Source organism: Hibiscus syriacus, unplaced genomic scaffold (genome assembly GCF_006381635.1).
Source record: "Hibiscus syriacus cultivar Baekdansim isolate YM2019G1 unplaced genomic scaffold, ASM638163v2 tig00110926_pilon, whole genome shotgun sequence".
NCBI lineage: Eukaryota > Viridiplantae > Streptophyta > Magnoliopsida > Malvales > Malvaceae > Hibiscus > Hibiscus syriacus.
The window spans coordinates 263,445-279,753 of record NW_024062913.1 but is presented as its reverse complement, the minus strand read 5'-3'; the positions used below and the strand labels follow the sequence as shown (position 1 = coordinate 279,753).

At 33.2% G+C, this 16,309-nt stretch overlaps 1 protein-coding gene and 1 pseudogene across 1 annotated transcript; one reads left to right on the top strand and one right to left on the bottom strand.

Moving 5' to 3' along the window:
- The first annotated feature begins 8,077 nt into the window (after nucleotides 1–8,077).
- On the top strand, nucleotides 8,078–10,961 carry LOC120146440 (annotated as a pseudogene).
- A 174-nt stretch (nucleotides 10,962–11,135) lies between these two features.
- LOC120146423 (fatty acid hydroperoxide lyase, chloroplastic-like) lies at nucleotides 11,136–15,546 on the bottom strand. The gene is given in 4 exon segments (XM_039159987.1): nucleotides 11,136–11,781; nucleotides 11,784–11,807; nucleotides 11,810–12,269; nucleotides 14,992–15,546. Coding segments are annotated over 4 exon segments (1,491 nt in total). The 5' UTR covers nucleotides 15,457–15,546; the 3' UTR covers nucleotides 11,136–11,239.
- Nucleotides 15,547–16,309: the final 763 nt, after the last annotated feature.

The window sequence follows — 16,309 nt, the reverse complement described above, 5'->3', positions numbered from 1 at the left end:
CACCTCCTTCATTGAGCCATTAGAGTTTAAATGGAGTGGGATGCTTTGATGTTGTCAAACCAAGTTTTTCAACCATAAGAGTTCTGGCTACGTTCGTGCAACTCCCTCTATCTATAATCATTGTGCAAGCCTTGTCCTTGACATGGCACCTTGTATGGAAAATGTTGTTTCTTTGAAGATCCTCTTGAGATGTTTGAGATTGTGAACACCTTTTCAAAGCAAGCATTTCTCCATAGTATGCATTCTCTTCAGATTCTTCGTCTTGAATTGCTTCAGGTTCCTCATCATAAATAGGTTCTTCAGAATCAGAGACAATATCTCCATTGTCAAGTATCATCATGGCATTTCGGTTGGGACATTGACTGGCAACATGTCCTTTCCCAAAACACTTGAAACATTTGATGTCTCTGGACCTCTCGAAAGTGTTGGTTTGCTTTTCTTTACCCTTGCTATATTCATCCACTTTTTTAGTATTGGTTATTTCTATAGGATCCTTTGTTGGGACTGGATTTGACTTCCGGAAGGTATTAGGCTCTTGCTTCCATTTGGTGGTCGAATTTGGAATACTTTGATTGTAGGCTTTCCTTTTAAGTTATCGTTCAATCTTCATGGCCATATGTTCTATCTCTTCAATCTCTACATAATGATGTAGTTCAACAAGGTTAGCAATATCAGAATTTAGTCCAGATAAAAACCTTGCCATAGTTATTTCTCTATCTTCATTAACATTGGCTCAAATCATGGTTATCTCTATTTCCTTGAAATAATATTCAACTCTCTTGCTCCATTGTTTAAGATTTTGTTGCTTATGATAAAGATCTCGATGATAGTGAGTAGGCACGAACCTTTTTCTCATAATGGCCTTCATTTCTTCCCTCGTAGTGATGGGGTGTTCATCATTTCGTCTTCTTGAACTCACCAATTGATCCCACCAGACTAGGGCATAGTTCACGAATTCCATAGCAGCAAGCCTGACCTTTTTTGGCTCCGTATAGTTTTGACATTCAAAATTATGTTCGATCTTGATTACCCAGTCAAGAAAGGCTTCAGGATCAGTTCGTCCTTGAAATAGAGGAATGGTTACCTTAATGTTGCTGAAGTTGTCATTCTGATTTCGATGAACATCTCTTCTTGCTACTGATGTTACTTCAGCCTCCTCCCCATCGAATTCTTCTTCCATTCTAGGACGATTTACTCTCAGGTTGCCTAAGGATACTTCAAATTGATCTATATGATCATGAAAATGTTCCAATTCTAATTTCAGCAATCTTGCCATTTCATGCATAATGGCCTGAGTTTGCAAGTTAGGGACTTCTCTTTCTGGGGTTCGTCTTGGACTCCGAGACATGGTTAGTAAAATAAGAAAAGAATAAGATGTGTAAAAGACCTTACCATATAATACTCTCACAAAGCCTCACGAGTCACTCCAAGAAAACTTGAATGTCACTCAATCTGCTCGTGTTTGCACTCTAAGACTTTAAGGTTTTTTACTTGTCCTCTTCTGATCTCACATACGCTCAAGCCTTTTTCCTCTCAATTCTCTTTATCCCAAGTTCTAGAGGGCTTTACTCAAAACCGTATCAAGTATATTTTACTTGTTGGGCGTCGGCTACAAAAAGGTTAGAAGGAATGAAAAAAAACAAAATATAATGAAAAGGTGGCTTAGAAATAGAAAGAAGAGAACAAAAGGGGTTACCTACACAAAGTCACTTTACAACCTTATATCACCACAATCAATTTAAAGGCTTACTTGAATGGCTTGGTGATGAGAATTGTTGTTGTGTGCTTTCAACTTTTCTTTCTTTCTATTTTTTGCTTTTTTTAGTGCTGGAATTTTCTTCTTTTTGAGTGCTTCAATTTTTTTGCTGATTTTTTTTCTTTTTCTTTCACTTGCACTCACTTGCACTTCTTTTTGGTATTTTTGTTTTTGTTGTTGCTGCACATTGCTTCTTCCACCAAACCTCTGATTACCGCTTGATGTAAGGTAATTCTACCTCTTTAATTGATTGTGGATCTAGGAAGGAAGCAAAACAACCTGCATAAGTGAATGGCTCAAAATAAATGGTTAAGGGTTGTAAACGTAAAGGTAAATAGGTAGGCTATTTATAATTTGAGAGATGATAGCGAAAGGATGTTGAATTGGCTATGGTTTTGGTTGATGAAACAATGGAATGGTTGTGAGGATAGTATCTTAAAGAAGACTCAAAGAAGAACCAATACTATAGAGAGCAAAGACTCATACTTTATATTACTTCTTTAAGGGGTGATATTAAGGACTTGGACCCACTATCTATATAGAGATAGGAACCACAAGTATCAAGGGGAAGGGGTTGACGCCACAAGTATTAAAATACTTGATAAGTCAATAAAAGTCACCAGGACTTAAGTAAAGAGAAATTCTCACTTTAATTAATCAAAAAGGTCTGGTTACAAATGAATTTTGATGGCCTATTTATAGGAAATTGGGGGGGCATGGCCGAATAGAGACATAGTGGTTTGGCCAGCCCTTGTGTCTGCCTATAAAGTCATAATTTAATTACAAATAGAGATGATGTTTTGATTTAAATGAAGAGTAATAACCCTTGGCCGAATAACTCTTGTGTTTCGTCAAGTTGGCACCAAATTGGAGAGAATGGAGTGTTTGGCCGAATAGATAGGAGACTCTTTATCTTGGCACCTAAATGAAACCACATGCAATGCACATGGGAGCTGGTCATATGGCACGCACATGGGTGTTCTAGGGAGCCTTGTGGTGCAGCCTTGTGCATGGGATGAGGGCTGGTCATGTGCATTATCTTGGGCGTGCATGTGTCTTCCTCCAAGCGTGCTTGAGTGTATAGCTAGCTAGCAAGCAAGGGGCTGTTTGTGAATAATCTTCCTACCTGAGACCTTGTAAGCTTCATAACAGCATGTTCAGCTACTTTCAGCTACCATTGATATCATTTTTGGCAACTCAGCTTCAAATAGTCCAACTAGCTGAGATTAGCTAACCTTGAGCTCCTCCAGCTGAGTTGAGCTTTCCTTAGTATTCCATAAGCTGCATTGTACTTTGTGAGATGCATATGATGTCCAAATAATCCACCAAGCTACCCCAATGTGTGTCATGCTCCAATGTACCTACATGTGTAAGGAAACAAGGTAATTACATGGTATTGAGCTGATATGAGCTAAATACCTTGCTGCCATGCATGATTATGGTATTGTGAGTTATGTTTGCATTTCATGAGCTAAATATATCATCTTATAATGTGTGTGAGATAATGTATAAAGTCTTTGAGCTAATAAGATTTAATAAAATGAATGATAAGTATGTTGCCTTGGTGTATATGTGGTAATCATGCTTAATATGATTGTAAGACTATTCTAACATGCTTATCGTATTAAAATAACAATGTGCATAATGTGTGAAGATGTATTTATGCTAAGTTATTTATTAACTACATAACTAGTATTCTTAACACAAGATGTATATATAATATCATATATTATTAAACTAGTATAAAGTAAAATCAATATAAAAAATGTTTAAGAGTTCTCCCTTTGTAGGTGAAAACGTACTTGCATCAATATTGAAGGAAATACTAAAATTAAGGGATATAAACTAAAGTAATTAGTATTTGAATAATAGCTAAATAAAGTGTTTATTATTAAAAGTAGACATCTTATTATATGGAACATATATTTATATATGCAACTAAATATATACATCATCACGTAAGGATTAAATCTAAGAAAACTAAAGTAATAAGGGTTAAACACATAAATAATCCATAACATTTAAAGCAGTGACCAAAATGCGACATGCATAAAATTGAATTGAGGTAGATTTGTTCTACTACTTTTCAGGGAAGATCAAATCTGGAAAAAAAAGGGATATGCTCTACTGCGTTTCAGGGCAGATCATATACGAAAACTTTGATTCACTTTACTACTCTCCAAAGAAGATTAAATCGAGATTGATTTGCTTCAATGCTCTTCAGAGAAGATCAAATTTGTAGATCAAAATTACAACTTGTCAATGTATATTCAAGAATTTGAAAATATCATACCTGAAGGTTAATATTCAAGAAATCTTCAAAAATCAATTTCTCGTATGAAAGTTCATCTCTAATTCAACAAACATTAAGCTCTGTCTTGAATCTCGTGACCTTTTCCTTTCTCCATCTTGAAGGTTTATATCTGGTTAATGAGTTCTTCTTGTCATAAACCTTTAGTTTTCTAAAAAAAACCTATAAAATATTCATCTTGAAAGTGCAACTTATTTGCTATATGAATAATGCTCTCATGAATGCAATGATGCAATTCATTTATCTTTATTCCTTTGAAAATGTGGAAAGGTCTTTAAGAAAGAAGAAATTATAACTTTTAAAGGAACAACCTAAAGTAAATAAAGTTGGTTTCTAGAGAAACAATCTTATGAAAGACAAGGCTGAGGTTTCTAGGGAAACAATTTTTAGAAAAACCAAATTGAGTTTTCTATGATATAAGTCTTAAGAAGGTCATAATTGAGGTTTCTAGGGAAACAATCTTAAGAAATACCAAATTGAGTTTTCTGGGATACAAGTCCTAAGAAGTTCACAGTTGAGGTTTCTAGGGAAACAATCTTAAGAAATACAAAATGATTTCTCAAAATAGATTTTAAAGACATCCTCATGAGAGGATAAACTCTTCTTGCTTTGATGAAATGGTGAATGGTGCCCAGATGAATATTCATGTAAAATGCATGAACCATTGGTGTGAAGACACGAATTTTTTATTTAGTCATATTTTTTAATTTGGAATTTTATGTTGGAAACGACACTGCTCATCCACTTTGAAGAGATCTAGCCGCTTTTAGATAAATTGTTTGTTGAAGATGACATTGTTCCTTCTAGTTGAGGAATCAGGTAAATTTGAGATAATTTGGTGCTGAAGACGACATTTCTTATCAACATTTAATAGATTTAGCCGCTTTTTGATGAATACCTGACTTCTCTACACGAAAATGTTAGGTTGAAGAAGGATACTACAGAAAAGTTGACTCCTCTCCACGAGAAAGTCAAGTTGAAAATGATATCACTAAAAGGTTGACTCTTTTTCCCGAGAAAGTCAAGAATATCATCACTAAAAGGTTGACTCCTTTATGCGAGAAAGTCAATAATCATATCACTAAAAGGTTGACTCTTCTTCGCGAGAAAATCAAGAATGACATCACTAAAATGTTGACTCCTCTTCACGAGAAAGTCAAGAAAGACAACACTAAAAGATTGACTCCTCTTCGCGAGAAAGTCAATAATGACAACACTGAAAGATTGACTCCTTTTCATGAGAAAGTCAAGAATAACATCACTAAAAAGTTGAATCATCTTCTCGAGAAATTAAGAATTACATCACTAAAATGCTTACTCTTTTTCGCGAGAAAGTCAAGAAGGACAACACTAAAATATTGACTCCTCTTCACGAGAAAGTCAAGACTAACAGATTGACTCCTCTTCATGAGAACATCAAGAATGACAACACTGAAATATTGACTCCTCTTCAAGAGAAAGTTAAGAATAACATCACTAAAAAGTTGGCTTCTCTTCACGAGAAAGTCAAGATGGACAACACTAAAAGATTGACTCCTCTTCACGATAAAGTTAAAACTGAAAGATTGACTCCTCTTCATGAGTACGTCAAGAGTGAAAACACTAAAAGATTGACTCTCTTCATGAGAAAGTCAAGAATAACATCACTAAAAAGTTAATTCATCTTCACGAGAAAGTCAAGAATAACATAACTAAAAGATTAACTCTTCTTCATGAGAAAGTCAAGAATGACAACATTGAAAGATTGACTCCTCTTCACGAGAAAGTTAAGTTGAAGTTTCTAGGGAAATAATCATGAGAATGACCAAAACGAATTTTTAGAGAAATGATCCTAAGAAGGACTCTAACAAATTTCTAGAGAAATGATAAAAATGAATTTCTAGAGAAATCATCCTAAGAAGGATTAGAGTGAGGTTTCTAAGGAAACAGTCTTAAGAAAAACAAAATGGTTTTTTCAAAATAGATTTTACTGGCATCATTATGAGAGAGAAATCAAAATTTATCATGTATGTATGAAATGATGAATGATATGATGCAATGATGTAAATTCATGTAACATGTATAAATACATATTTTCTTGATATGTTGTGTGAATGTTTATAAGAGCAGTTTTCATTCTCTTCCTGGTTTGGTTGTCTTTATTATTTTTTTACACCAGAGTGTACCCTTGCAATTCTTAACTTGTGACAACTTGTTCTGCTTGCCTCAGCATGTTTTGCCCCAAAAATTGTCATTTCCTCCAGTTTTGATAATGAGATTCTATGTCCGAGAGACACTTGCCATTTTCCAAGATCTATTCCAGAGAGATTGTCTTGTTTGAAAATGTTTCTTTCTCTTTTAATTTTTTAGAATATGAAAATGTTTAATTAAGAATTTTTTTTAAATGGTGCCCCATACAATGGGCTCGCAATTGAAACAAATTATAAAACAAGAGTTAATTTGGTATCAACAAATGAATTACTCTTTCATTTCTTCAAGAATTATAGCCCCATGACAAGTGTCAAGATTAATGACAAAATTGAGGTATATGTTAATTCTGGAAAGGTAAGGTCTCTCAAGTTGGCCTTTTTCATTATAACATATCTGGGAGGAAGTGGTTGTTATGTTCATCTTCTAGAGATACTCATCGGTTCCCACTCTCAGGAGCGCATTTGGGATGTGTGGTGCTTCATCAAGAGATTTGTAGGACCGCCTCTTATGGCATAGTTGTGCAATTTAATATTCGAGTCGCCCCTTCAGGCTTTCAACTCAAATCCTCCTTTGGCTTCAAGACGTCTTTCAAAATTTTACGTCTTGAACCCCCATTTTGTCATTTTCCTATCATGCATTAAAGATTTTAGAAAACCTTTTGCAAATAAAAAATTAATCCTGAGAGGCGAAATGAACTCTGAAAATGGTCTTTTCTGCTAAAACTCCATGTATGATTAGAAGGACCTTTTAGGCACATAATATAGGTCATGATTCACGGTTATGAAAGAAATGGATAAACATGCCCAAACAAGTGTTTAAGGGTGATTAAACCAAGGATCAATTCATTCTGATATAGTAAATCTTGCGTTGCTCAATTTGAATTTGCTTGTGATATGTCTTTTATTTTCTTTTGCTTTCCTTTGGTGTTACATAATCTTCTTGTGATTTGGATTTTTGAAACGATTGTACTTGATCAACCTTGTGGCTTGAGGCTCAATGAATCGATCATCTTGAAAAATTTAATCTGTTTTCTTTCTTCTTTTTCTTTTTTACTTTTTTCCTCTCATTTTTTGCTTCACATTTTTTGCTTCTTTTTTATTACTTTTTTTCTTTTTTCTCTCTCTTTATTGTCGAATTGATTTGGTCTTCGATCACCTTCTTGTTCTATTCATTCCTTGCATTTAGAGCTTCTTTTGTTGTTCTCGATTGGATTTGGTCTTCGAACGCATTGTATTTGATCCACCTCAAGGTATCTTATTATTTCGCACTTTATTTCACAACGACATGAATTGATGGTCTTCACTCCTGCGATTAGATTTCCTTCACCTTTCCCCCCAGTGTGGGGTGATTCTTGATTATGGTTGAATCAGAAGAAAAATAATCCAGACTTAAATGGGGACAACAAGGGATATATCTTTTTCTTTTTGTAAAGGGATAAATGAAAGAAGGCCGTTCATCATTTCATACACATAAGTCCTTACAAAAAAAAGGTATCCTCAAGGGGATGAATATTCAAGATTAACTTTTATTCATATGAAAACAATGTAATTAATACATGATATAATTATTTCAATCATTTTATTTCAATCATTTTATTTCAATCATTCCCTTTATTTCCTCCTCTTCTTCTTGCTATGGTATACACCAATTATTCGAGCTTATCTTCAAAAACTCGATCTAGGATACCCCATATCGTCTCTTCTTCCAGGAAGATTCACGGACAAATGAAAGTTTTGCACTTAAGGCCTTCAGGTTTTATTGGCGTAAAAAAGATAATTTTGTTTCTAAAAAAACAAGGGTGTGACTTTGAAGTCGTATATATGGAGAAAGGTATTGATATAAAAAGATCGGCTCTACCCGAGAAGGTAAAAGTATGAATTTTGTGTCTCGAAAAAGGTAAGAGCATGACTTTAGAGTCTCAAATAGAGGTAATGTCAAGGTAAAGAATCAAATGTTTGTACTTTTGGCTTTGGACAGGATATGAAAGGTCTAATCTTGCCACTTGCCAAAGATCTATAATTATTGAAAAAAAATTAAAAGTATCTTTAATTCATCAATATTTAAAGAACTTCAAGATTAAAACTTATTTCATTGTTTATAACTTTAGAAGAAGGTATAAGTTCAATCACCAAACATTTTTACAAAATATTTAAGTAAAAAATAGAGAAATAACAATAACAAATTCAAACAAAATAATGCAAATGCAACAAAGCTTCATGATGGATGGAAAAGATATCTTCTTGATTAGCATCAGAATGCCTATTACTCATTGAAGGTCCATTTTTAATATTTTTAACTCAGGAAATGGTAGAACCATTTTTAATATTTTAAAAAGATTTGCTCCTCTTTTCTCATGATTGCTACTTTCCCTTTTTTTTAAGAATTTTCTTTTTTGAGATCTTATTTCGCCAAAATTAGGGCTTTGATTATTAGATAGATACATAGCTTTCTAGTAATAATTTCATATGATATTTTGATTCATTTGTAATCTTTTCTTATCTCCCCAGAATAGACAAACTTGTGACAAGTTGGCAATTTTATTATGGAATTCTTTTGGTACTATTAATGTCCTTTTAGTGGTAGGTTTTGCTATTTCATTCTATGTTATTTTGATTTTTTATTTTTATTAATTTTAAGCATTAGTTTTGGCGTCGGATTTTTCATTTTTTTTAAATATTAGTGAGCATGTTTTATGTATCTATTCTCATGCGATAATCAATTCCCATGCATCTCTAGAATAGTACTATTTGTCTATCATACCAATGTTATTCTCCAAGAAAATCATAGATTTGCAAGCTTTATTGATACATACAATGCCCACACGAATTCAATACTAAATGATTGTTTACCTTGTCAATATTCAGGTAATAACTACTGTCCATTATTATCCGATAGCCTTAAAGAACGAGCGGTCACACAAGTTTGCAATGCCATAGCGCTTCTCCAGGTCCATTCTTCTATTCACTTTTGTGGATGAACAAGGCCAAGTTTTAGTCTTTAATCGTGGAAGGACCAGACGCATAATTTTATGTTATGGATCTTATAAAATTTTAATGAGCGAAACATATTTTCAATATAAAATACAAAGAAAATATCTAAAACATATAAAAATTTAAAATTTTTAGGACGAACACCCCACCAGCCCGTCTAGGTCCATCCTTGACTTATTGGTTGATTTTTCATCTTCTATCTTGGAATAACTTTCATGGAGACGTATTTTTCAGTTTCATATATTATTCATTAATGATTCTATCAATGGATACTGGTCCAAACATGTATAATGGTGTTGCGTACAATGAATTCTTGTTATTGTAGCCTACTTTAATATCTTAAGCTTGGAGCTAAGAATTTCAAAGATGATTCTTTTCTGTATTTTTACATTATGCTATTTTATTTCTTTGAAAAACTAAATTACATCCATTGCTTGTAACTTCACAGTTTGTGGCTTCTCACCCTGAAACAAAGATGCCATTCATTAGAGGTAATTCCACTTTTAGTCCTCCAAGCACGTGAGGCTTTGTGTATTAGTGTACCTTTTATAAAAATATTTGTTGGTTGCATCATAAGAATTGTTCTAATTCAAATATTTCTTTGTAGCTACTATGCCAGTGTATCTTTATCCCTTCTTGAACACTATGAGCAGTGAAAGGAACTATGAATATCTAAGGCTCACCAGCTTAGGTGTCATTTGCTCGCTAGAAAAGGTACCCTTCCCTCACATCTGCTCTTCTGTTTTCGTCTCAATCACTAGCAGAATACATACACCATTAGAACTCATGGAATTTTATTGAATGGTTTTTCAGTTAATATATTTTACTTTCTTTCGATTCGTGTTTTTCGAGTTTTCGATTTATGCAGGTTGATGATCCAGAAGTGGTTGAATACCTTCTTTCTACCCAAATATTTCCTAGTTGCCTACGCTGCATGGAGTTCGGCAGAACGTAGACAAAAACAGTGAGTGACTGCACTTTCTTCAAACATAGAAATCTATAAATGTTGCATCAGTTGTTTCACCCTCTTTTTCTCTCTTTTTGCGTGTCCATATCATAAAAAAGTTAACAACACTAGACATGAATCAAAACCAACAATTCCTGTCGGCTTATAAAATTTTCAGGCTTGATAAATTATGGGTACTTTAGGAAAAGAAGAGTTCTTATTAACATGCTTAGCTATATTCTTGAAGCTAACATTATCAGCTGCTAATATAATGGACGCTACAGGTTGCCACCTTTATAATTTACAGAATCTTACCGACTGAGGAAGGCCTCAAGTATTGTTTCACTCTTGCGGAGCGGTATCTTTCGGTAAGCCAATGTTTGGCAAAATTAGGGGAGAGACTTGATGAAGAAGATGAAGAAAATCTGCCGCGCCTGCTGAGAAACATCATCGGTTGCTATCTCAGGCTCTCGGAAAACCAGAGGTTAGCCAAAAATACATGTTCTCTCTGTACATTACATATGTGTATATATCATATGTACCAGTTTATTCTTTAATGCTTGAATTTTGAAACCTGTTATTTCTACAAGTAGGACACGACCACAATTGTCAAGCTACATTCCTCGGAAGCTGATGGATTCCAAATATGTCAATACCCTTCAAATAAGCTTCAGAAACTTCATCCGGTTCTTTTGCCTTTTGAACAATTCCTCGTGCTATTTTCCTTTCCAGGGTGATCCAGAATCCCTTGGTAACCTACACAATTGATCTGCAATATAAAAATTAGCCAGAGCACCACCACTCGATCTACCGGCGAGTTTCCAGGGTCGTTCATTCGATGATGGAGTGCAATTTACCTTATTCAGGCTGGTCGAGGCTGTCACTTGGAATGCACAGTACACAGCATCTATATCCCATACATAAACTTACTTTTTTAGAATGTAGACTAAAAACATAACTTATTTCACAGTTTGATTAGACATTGATTTTACAAATTTAATTGTTTAATGTTTATGAATTTGACACATAAGGGTTTGAAGTGCCAATTACTTAGCCTTTTCAACGGCTGTGATTTTACCAGCTCCTCCACTGATTGAATCATACCTTTCAAAGACGTTGGCTAGAATTAACGAAGCCGACTGTGTCACGTAATCCTTTCCTGCACATTGCTTATTTGATTCACTAGGGGATCCGGTCTGAGGCCCGTTCGACCAGAATAAGTAATTCAGCAATTCCTTCCCTTTCCCAACGAACCGGTCCGGCTTGAAACTCTCCGGCTCATCGAAGACTTTACCGTCTCTCATAGCCAAAGGCTGATACCCACACAACAACTCACCCTTTTTGATGTCGAAAACCGAGTCATGAGAAGTGAGTTCGAAATCCTTCCTCGCTCGTGCATATTGAAGCGTGACAGGCGGGTTGAACCGCAACGTCTCGTAAACAACTGAGTTCACCAGCTCCATATCTTTCACCGAGTCAAAACTCAAGCTCGTTGATGGGTCGGATAGTTTTCTAACTTCTTCTCTTAGCCTGGCTTGTAACCCGGTTTTATCACTAGCTACAGTGTTAAGCAATGACGGTAAGAAACAGAGAAACCACCAAAGGCATTGAACCAAGAACGAAGATCAAGTTATGGATTGCTTCAGACAGAGGAAGGCCGAACTCTTCGGCGCCGCGCCGCACAACTTCTCCGCCGTGCTCTTCGATGAAGTTGTAGAGTTTTTGGTAGTCTCTTCTTATGAAGGCGAAAGGGTAAGTGTAAGAGTGGAGGAATATCTCTTCGAGGGGCTGAAAGACGCGGAGGGGCATGACGGGGAGGACTTGGAAAGCGATCCAGGTGTTGAGGGTGGAGGGAGCGGACTTGGCGAGTTCGGGGTCGATGGCGGGGTCGGCGCCGACGAGGGACTTGGTGAGGAAATTGAAGATGAAATCCTGGAGATGTGGGGAATAGGATGCGCTGCCTCCTTTGGCAATGTCGGATTCGATGGCGTCCAAGAATTTGTGGAGGTTGTCATGGAGCTCATTCACCCACACATTGGAACCCCGCTTCAGTATGTCTATGGCAAAGTTCTTGATCTGTGTTGTTTATCAAATGGCCATGAAATAAAAAAAAAAATAATAATAATGATAGAAATTAGTGGAAATTCTATTAAGTTACATAATTGAGGATGAAACTATAATTAATTCTATTTCAAATAATTTCATTCAGTATCAAAATCTCTTAATTATAAAAGACGAGGTGATAGTGGGAAATCAATCAGCATCTCAATTAGAAAGCACGGCACGTGGTCTGGTTGGACCCACGTGATCAAATTTCACTTTCAAACAAACAACTCCTTTTCAAACTAAACATTTTGCATGTCTTTGGCCGGATAATGAAAAAGCTTCATGTGTTTACTTCAGTTGTTCATCGTTCATCCATTGCTTTAATTACTTGGTTATATATATATATATAATGATAATGAAAAATATATAAAAAAACATTAAAAAAATTAGCTAACCCTATTCCCATATGTAATGGAATAAAGGGGAGCTAGGGTAATAGGCTGGTCTCAACGTTAGGTTGAGAGCAATTTCCGTAAAAGATCTCTAGCAATTATAAATTGTTCACCGTGTGACTCAATCTCACGACCATAAGATTAAGAGTATTGCGCTCTATCAATTTAGTTGGACGGGCAATTCATATAAAAAACATTAAAAATTATTTTAATAAGATATTTGCAAATAATATATGCAATAACTACTCCATTTTCTCCATCCTTTTTCTATTTATTTTTCCCATTGGCCTTTCCTAAGATCCAAGCAGGGTATTTGGCAATGACAGAGTTACCTTTATGAAAGGGTATCAGTCTACACCTCAAAAAAGAAATTTTATTTTCTTATAAAATTTATTTTAAAAAGCCAAAAATAATAAAATATATTAACACTAGTAACTTATTCTTATCCATATAAAAAGTATATAATTTTTTTTTTAAATTTTAACAGTATAATTTAATATTTTTTTAATATTGTAAAGTAATATATATTCGTATTTTTCTCAATCAATCGATAAACACATGTATACCATAGACTATAAACACAATTATTCAAATTCAAAACTTTTTTTAAAAATACAATATTTCTTTTTACCACCTATACATTGGTAATTTAAAATCTTTTTACTTCTAATGTTCCATAACAAAAGAAATAAGGGATCGCCTATATAAACTGACGTGGTCCCTTCACATTCACACCTATGGTTAACAGATTTATCCGTCTTAATCAATATGATTTATGAACATTTATTAATATGAATATAATTTAAGTAATTTTAATAACTATAACATATTCATTAAAAATATGATATTCGTCTCATGTTTTTTAGAGTTAATTGTACCACATTTACTCAAAGTATGACCCTCATTTTAAATTAGTCCCCAAACTTTAAAATATTTCAGTTCCATCCTTAAACTATGATTACAATTTTAAATTAGTCCTTAAAATTTTAAACATTTCAATTTCATCCCCAAATTATGACATTAATTCTAAATTAGTCCCTAAATTTTTTGAACATTTCAATGTTGTCCTAAACTATACGTATATATTAATCACATTCATTGTTAATAAAATTATTAGGTCAAGTTATATTATTAAATTTTTGAAAAAAAAAACAAAATTTAGGTTAAATTATGGTTGAAATTAGTTTCATATTTGGATGAATTTGGGGATAAAATTAGAATATTTAAAAGTTTGGGATCAATTTAGAAAGATGGACATAGTTTAGGAATAAAATTAAAATTTTCAATAGTTGAAGGACTAATTTATAATGAGATTCATAATTTGGGGATGAAATTAAAATATTTAAAGTTTAGTGGCCAATTTAAAATGAATGTCATAGTTTAGGAACATATGATGCAATTAATTATGTTTTTTATTTTATTATGCTTAATATAAAAATAAGTGCTCAAACTATATGTTTTTCTCATTTAAATGTCTAAATTTTTAAGTCGGTCAATCAAGTATTTAATATTTTCAACGTTATACTTTTAGGTGCCTCAGTTATAATGGACGTTAAATCACACTGTTAAGTAGCATGTGTCAAACTTATATAATTTTAAAAATTTATTTTTTAAAAATACAATTTTTTTTAATTTAATATAAGCAACAAATGTTATTTAACAGCAGAATTTAACGGTAATAATTGTCCAGTCACCTAAAATTATAACATTGAAAACATTAAGAATCTAGATTAATTAAAAAATAATTTAGATATTTAAATGAGAAAAAAAGTATAATTTTAACACTTATTTTTATATTAAAACATTTTATTATACTCAAAACTACCAGAGATATTATTTCGGTATATGTGAGTGAACCGCATAAGAAGTGACGGAACAAAAGAAGAATGGCTAGTGAGGGACATGACCCAAAATTTTAAAAATTATAATTTATATCATTTAATTTTAAAACAATTTAATTTGATCTCTAAAATTTTAAAAAATTCATATAAAATTTTCATTTTTTTAATGTTATTAATTAAATCTTCTCCCATAATTAAAAAAATCTTATTAAATTTCTAAAAAAAATTTGAAAAATAGTTATTTTTTTTTTTGAAAAAAATGTAAACTAAACCTCCAAATGTTTTGAAAAATTTTAATTTAAACTTTTAAAATTTTTAAAGTTTATGTTGACCTCAAACTCAACAAGTTACGCTGCTGCGAATAAGTTTTACTTACTGTTTTTTCTTTAAATTCAAATTCTTGAAGAAGCATCCAAGATCTGAAGTTAATTAAAGAGAAAAAAGAAAATGAAGAAATACCTGGGCGTGTTTGGGTTCAGAGGTATCAATATAAGCGCAAACCCTGGAGCCACCAGTGAACTCGGTGCTAGGCATGAAGTCGCCGACTAAAACATCTTTTTTCTCGACAATTTCCATGTCGAAAAGATGGGAGAAAGATTTGCAGTCGACGATGGCGATGACGTTGGGGTTCACCGATCTCGAAAAGAAAGGGAAACTCGGTGGAACGTTGGTACGGAAAACGGTGCAATTGTGCTTCTCCATTCTCGACCTGAAGAACGCGTCTGGTCCTTGGAACCAGAAGTAGTCTAGACGGTCGGATAGTTGTCCTATCAAAGGCCAGCCGTGTGATCCTGGGATTGTACGGCGTGGGAGCTTTGATGATGATAATGGTAGTGGTGCTGATAGAGAGTCAGTTGCCAACGATGGTGGTGATGATGATGATGGGGTTATGTTCATCATTCTGCTCATCATCATGGTCGCCATGGCGGGTTAGTTTGGATACTGGGAAAGAGAAACCAAAAGAGATATTGGTTCTGTGGTATTGGTTTTAAATTTTAGTTTTCTCATAATTGGGAATTGAGTGGTATATAGAAAGTCTGAAATAGTTTCTTATAAGTGGGACTCAAAGGCAGACACAAGAAACAAAAAAAGAAAAGGACCAATCGAGGCCCACCAAGTCTGAAATTGTTCAATCAATGACAAAATAAATGGACGTGATACATTTTCAATAAGAAAAAAAAAATAAACGTGATACATAAAATATTGGGTAAATTATATATTGATCACCTAATTATTTATCATTTTATTTTTACCATCGATCTTTTAATTTTATCAATCAAATCAAACAATTATTTAATTGTAGTCAATCAAGACACTAACAGTTAACATCTGACATAATTACATAATAAATACTTTCATTATTAATATTATTTTTTCTTTACATAAATTAAATTATATAAATTAAACTATATTATTTTTTCTTTACATTATTAATCATGTTTTATATAATTTACATTTAAATAATTTTATTAATTTTATTAAATAATTTTATATAATATGTCTATTTATTAATTTAATTATCATAATAAATATTTTATTATAACATTTAAAAATTAATCGTATTAATTTTTTAATTACATCATAAACTAAAAAACTCATAATTTTATTAAAATCTTATAATTTCGTCCATGGTTAAGTCAGATAAATATCAGATCAGCAAGTCATGTTAAAAACAGGTCAGATAATACTAATTATTTACCAGGTCAATCTCGGGTTCGGGTTCATATCAGTCGGATGCAGGTCGGTTTCAGGTATCATTTTTTTGGTTCAATTCGGG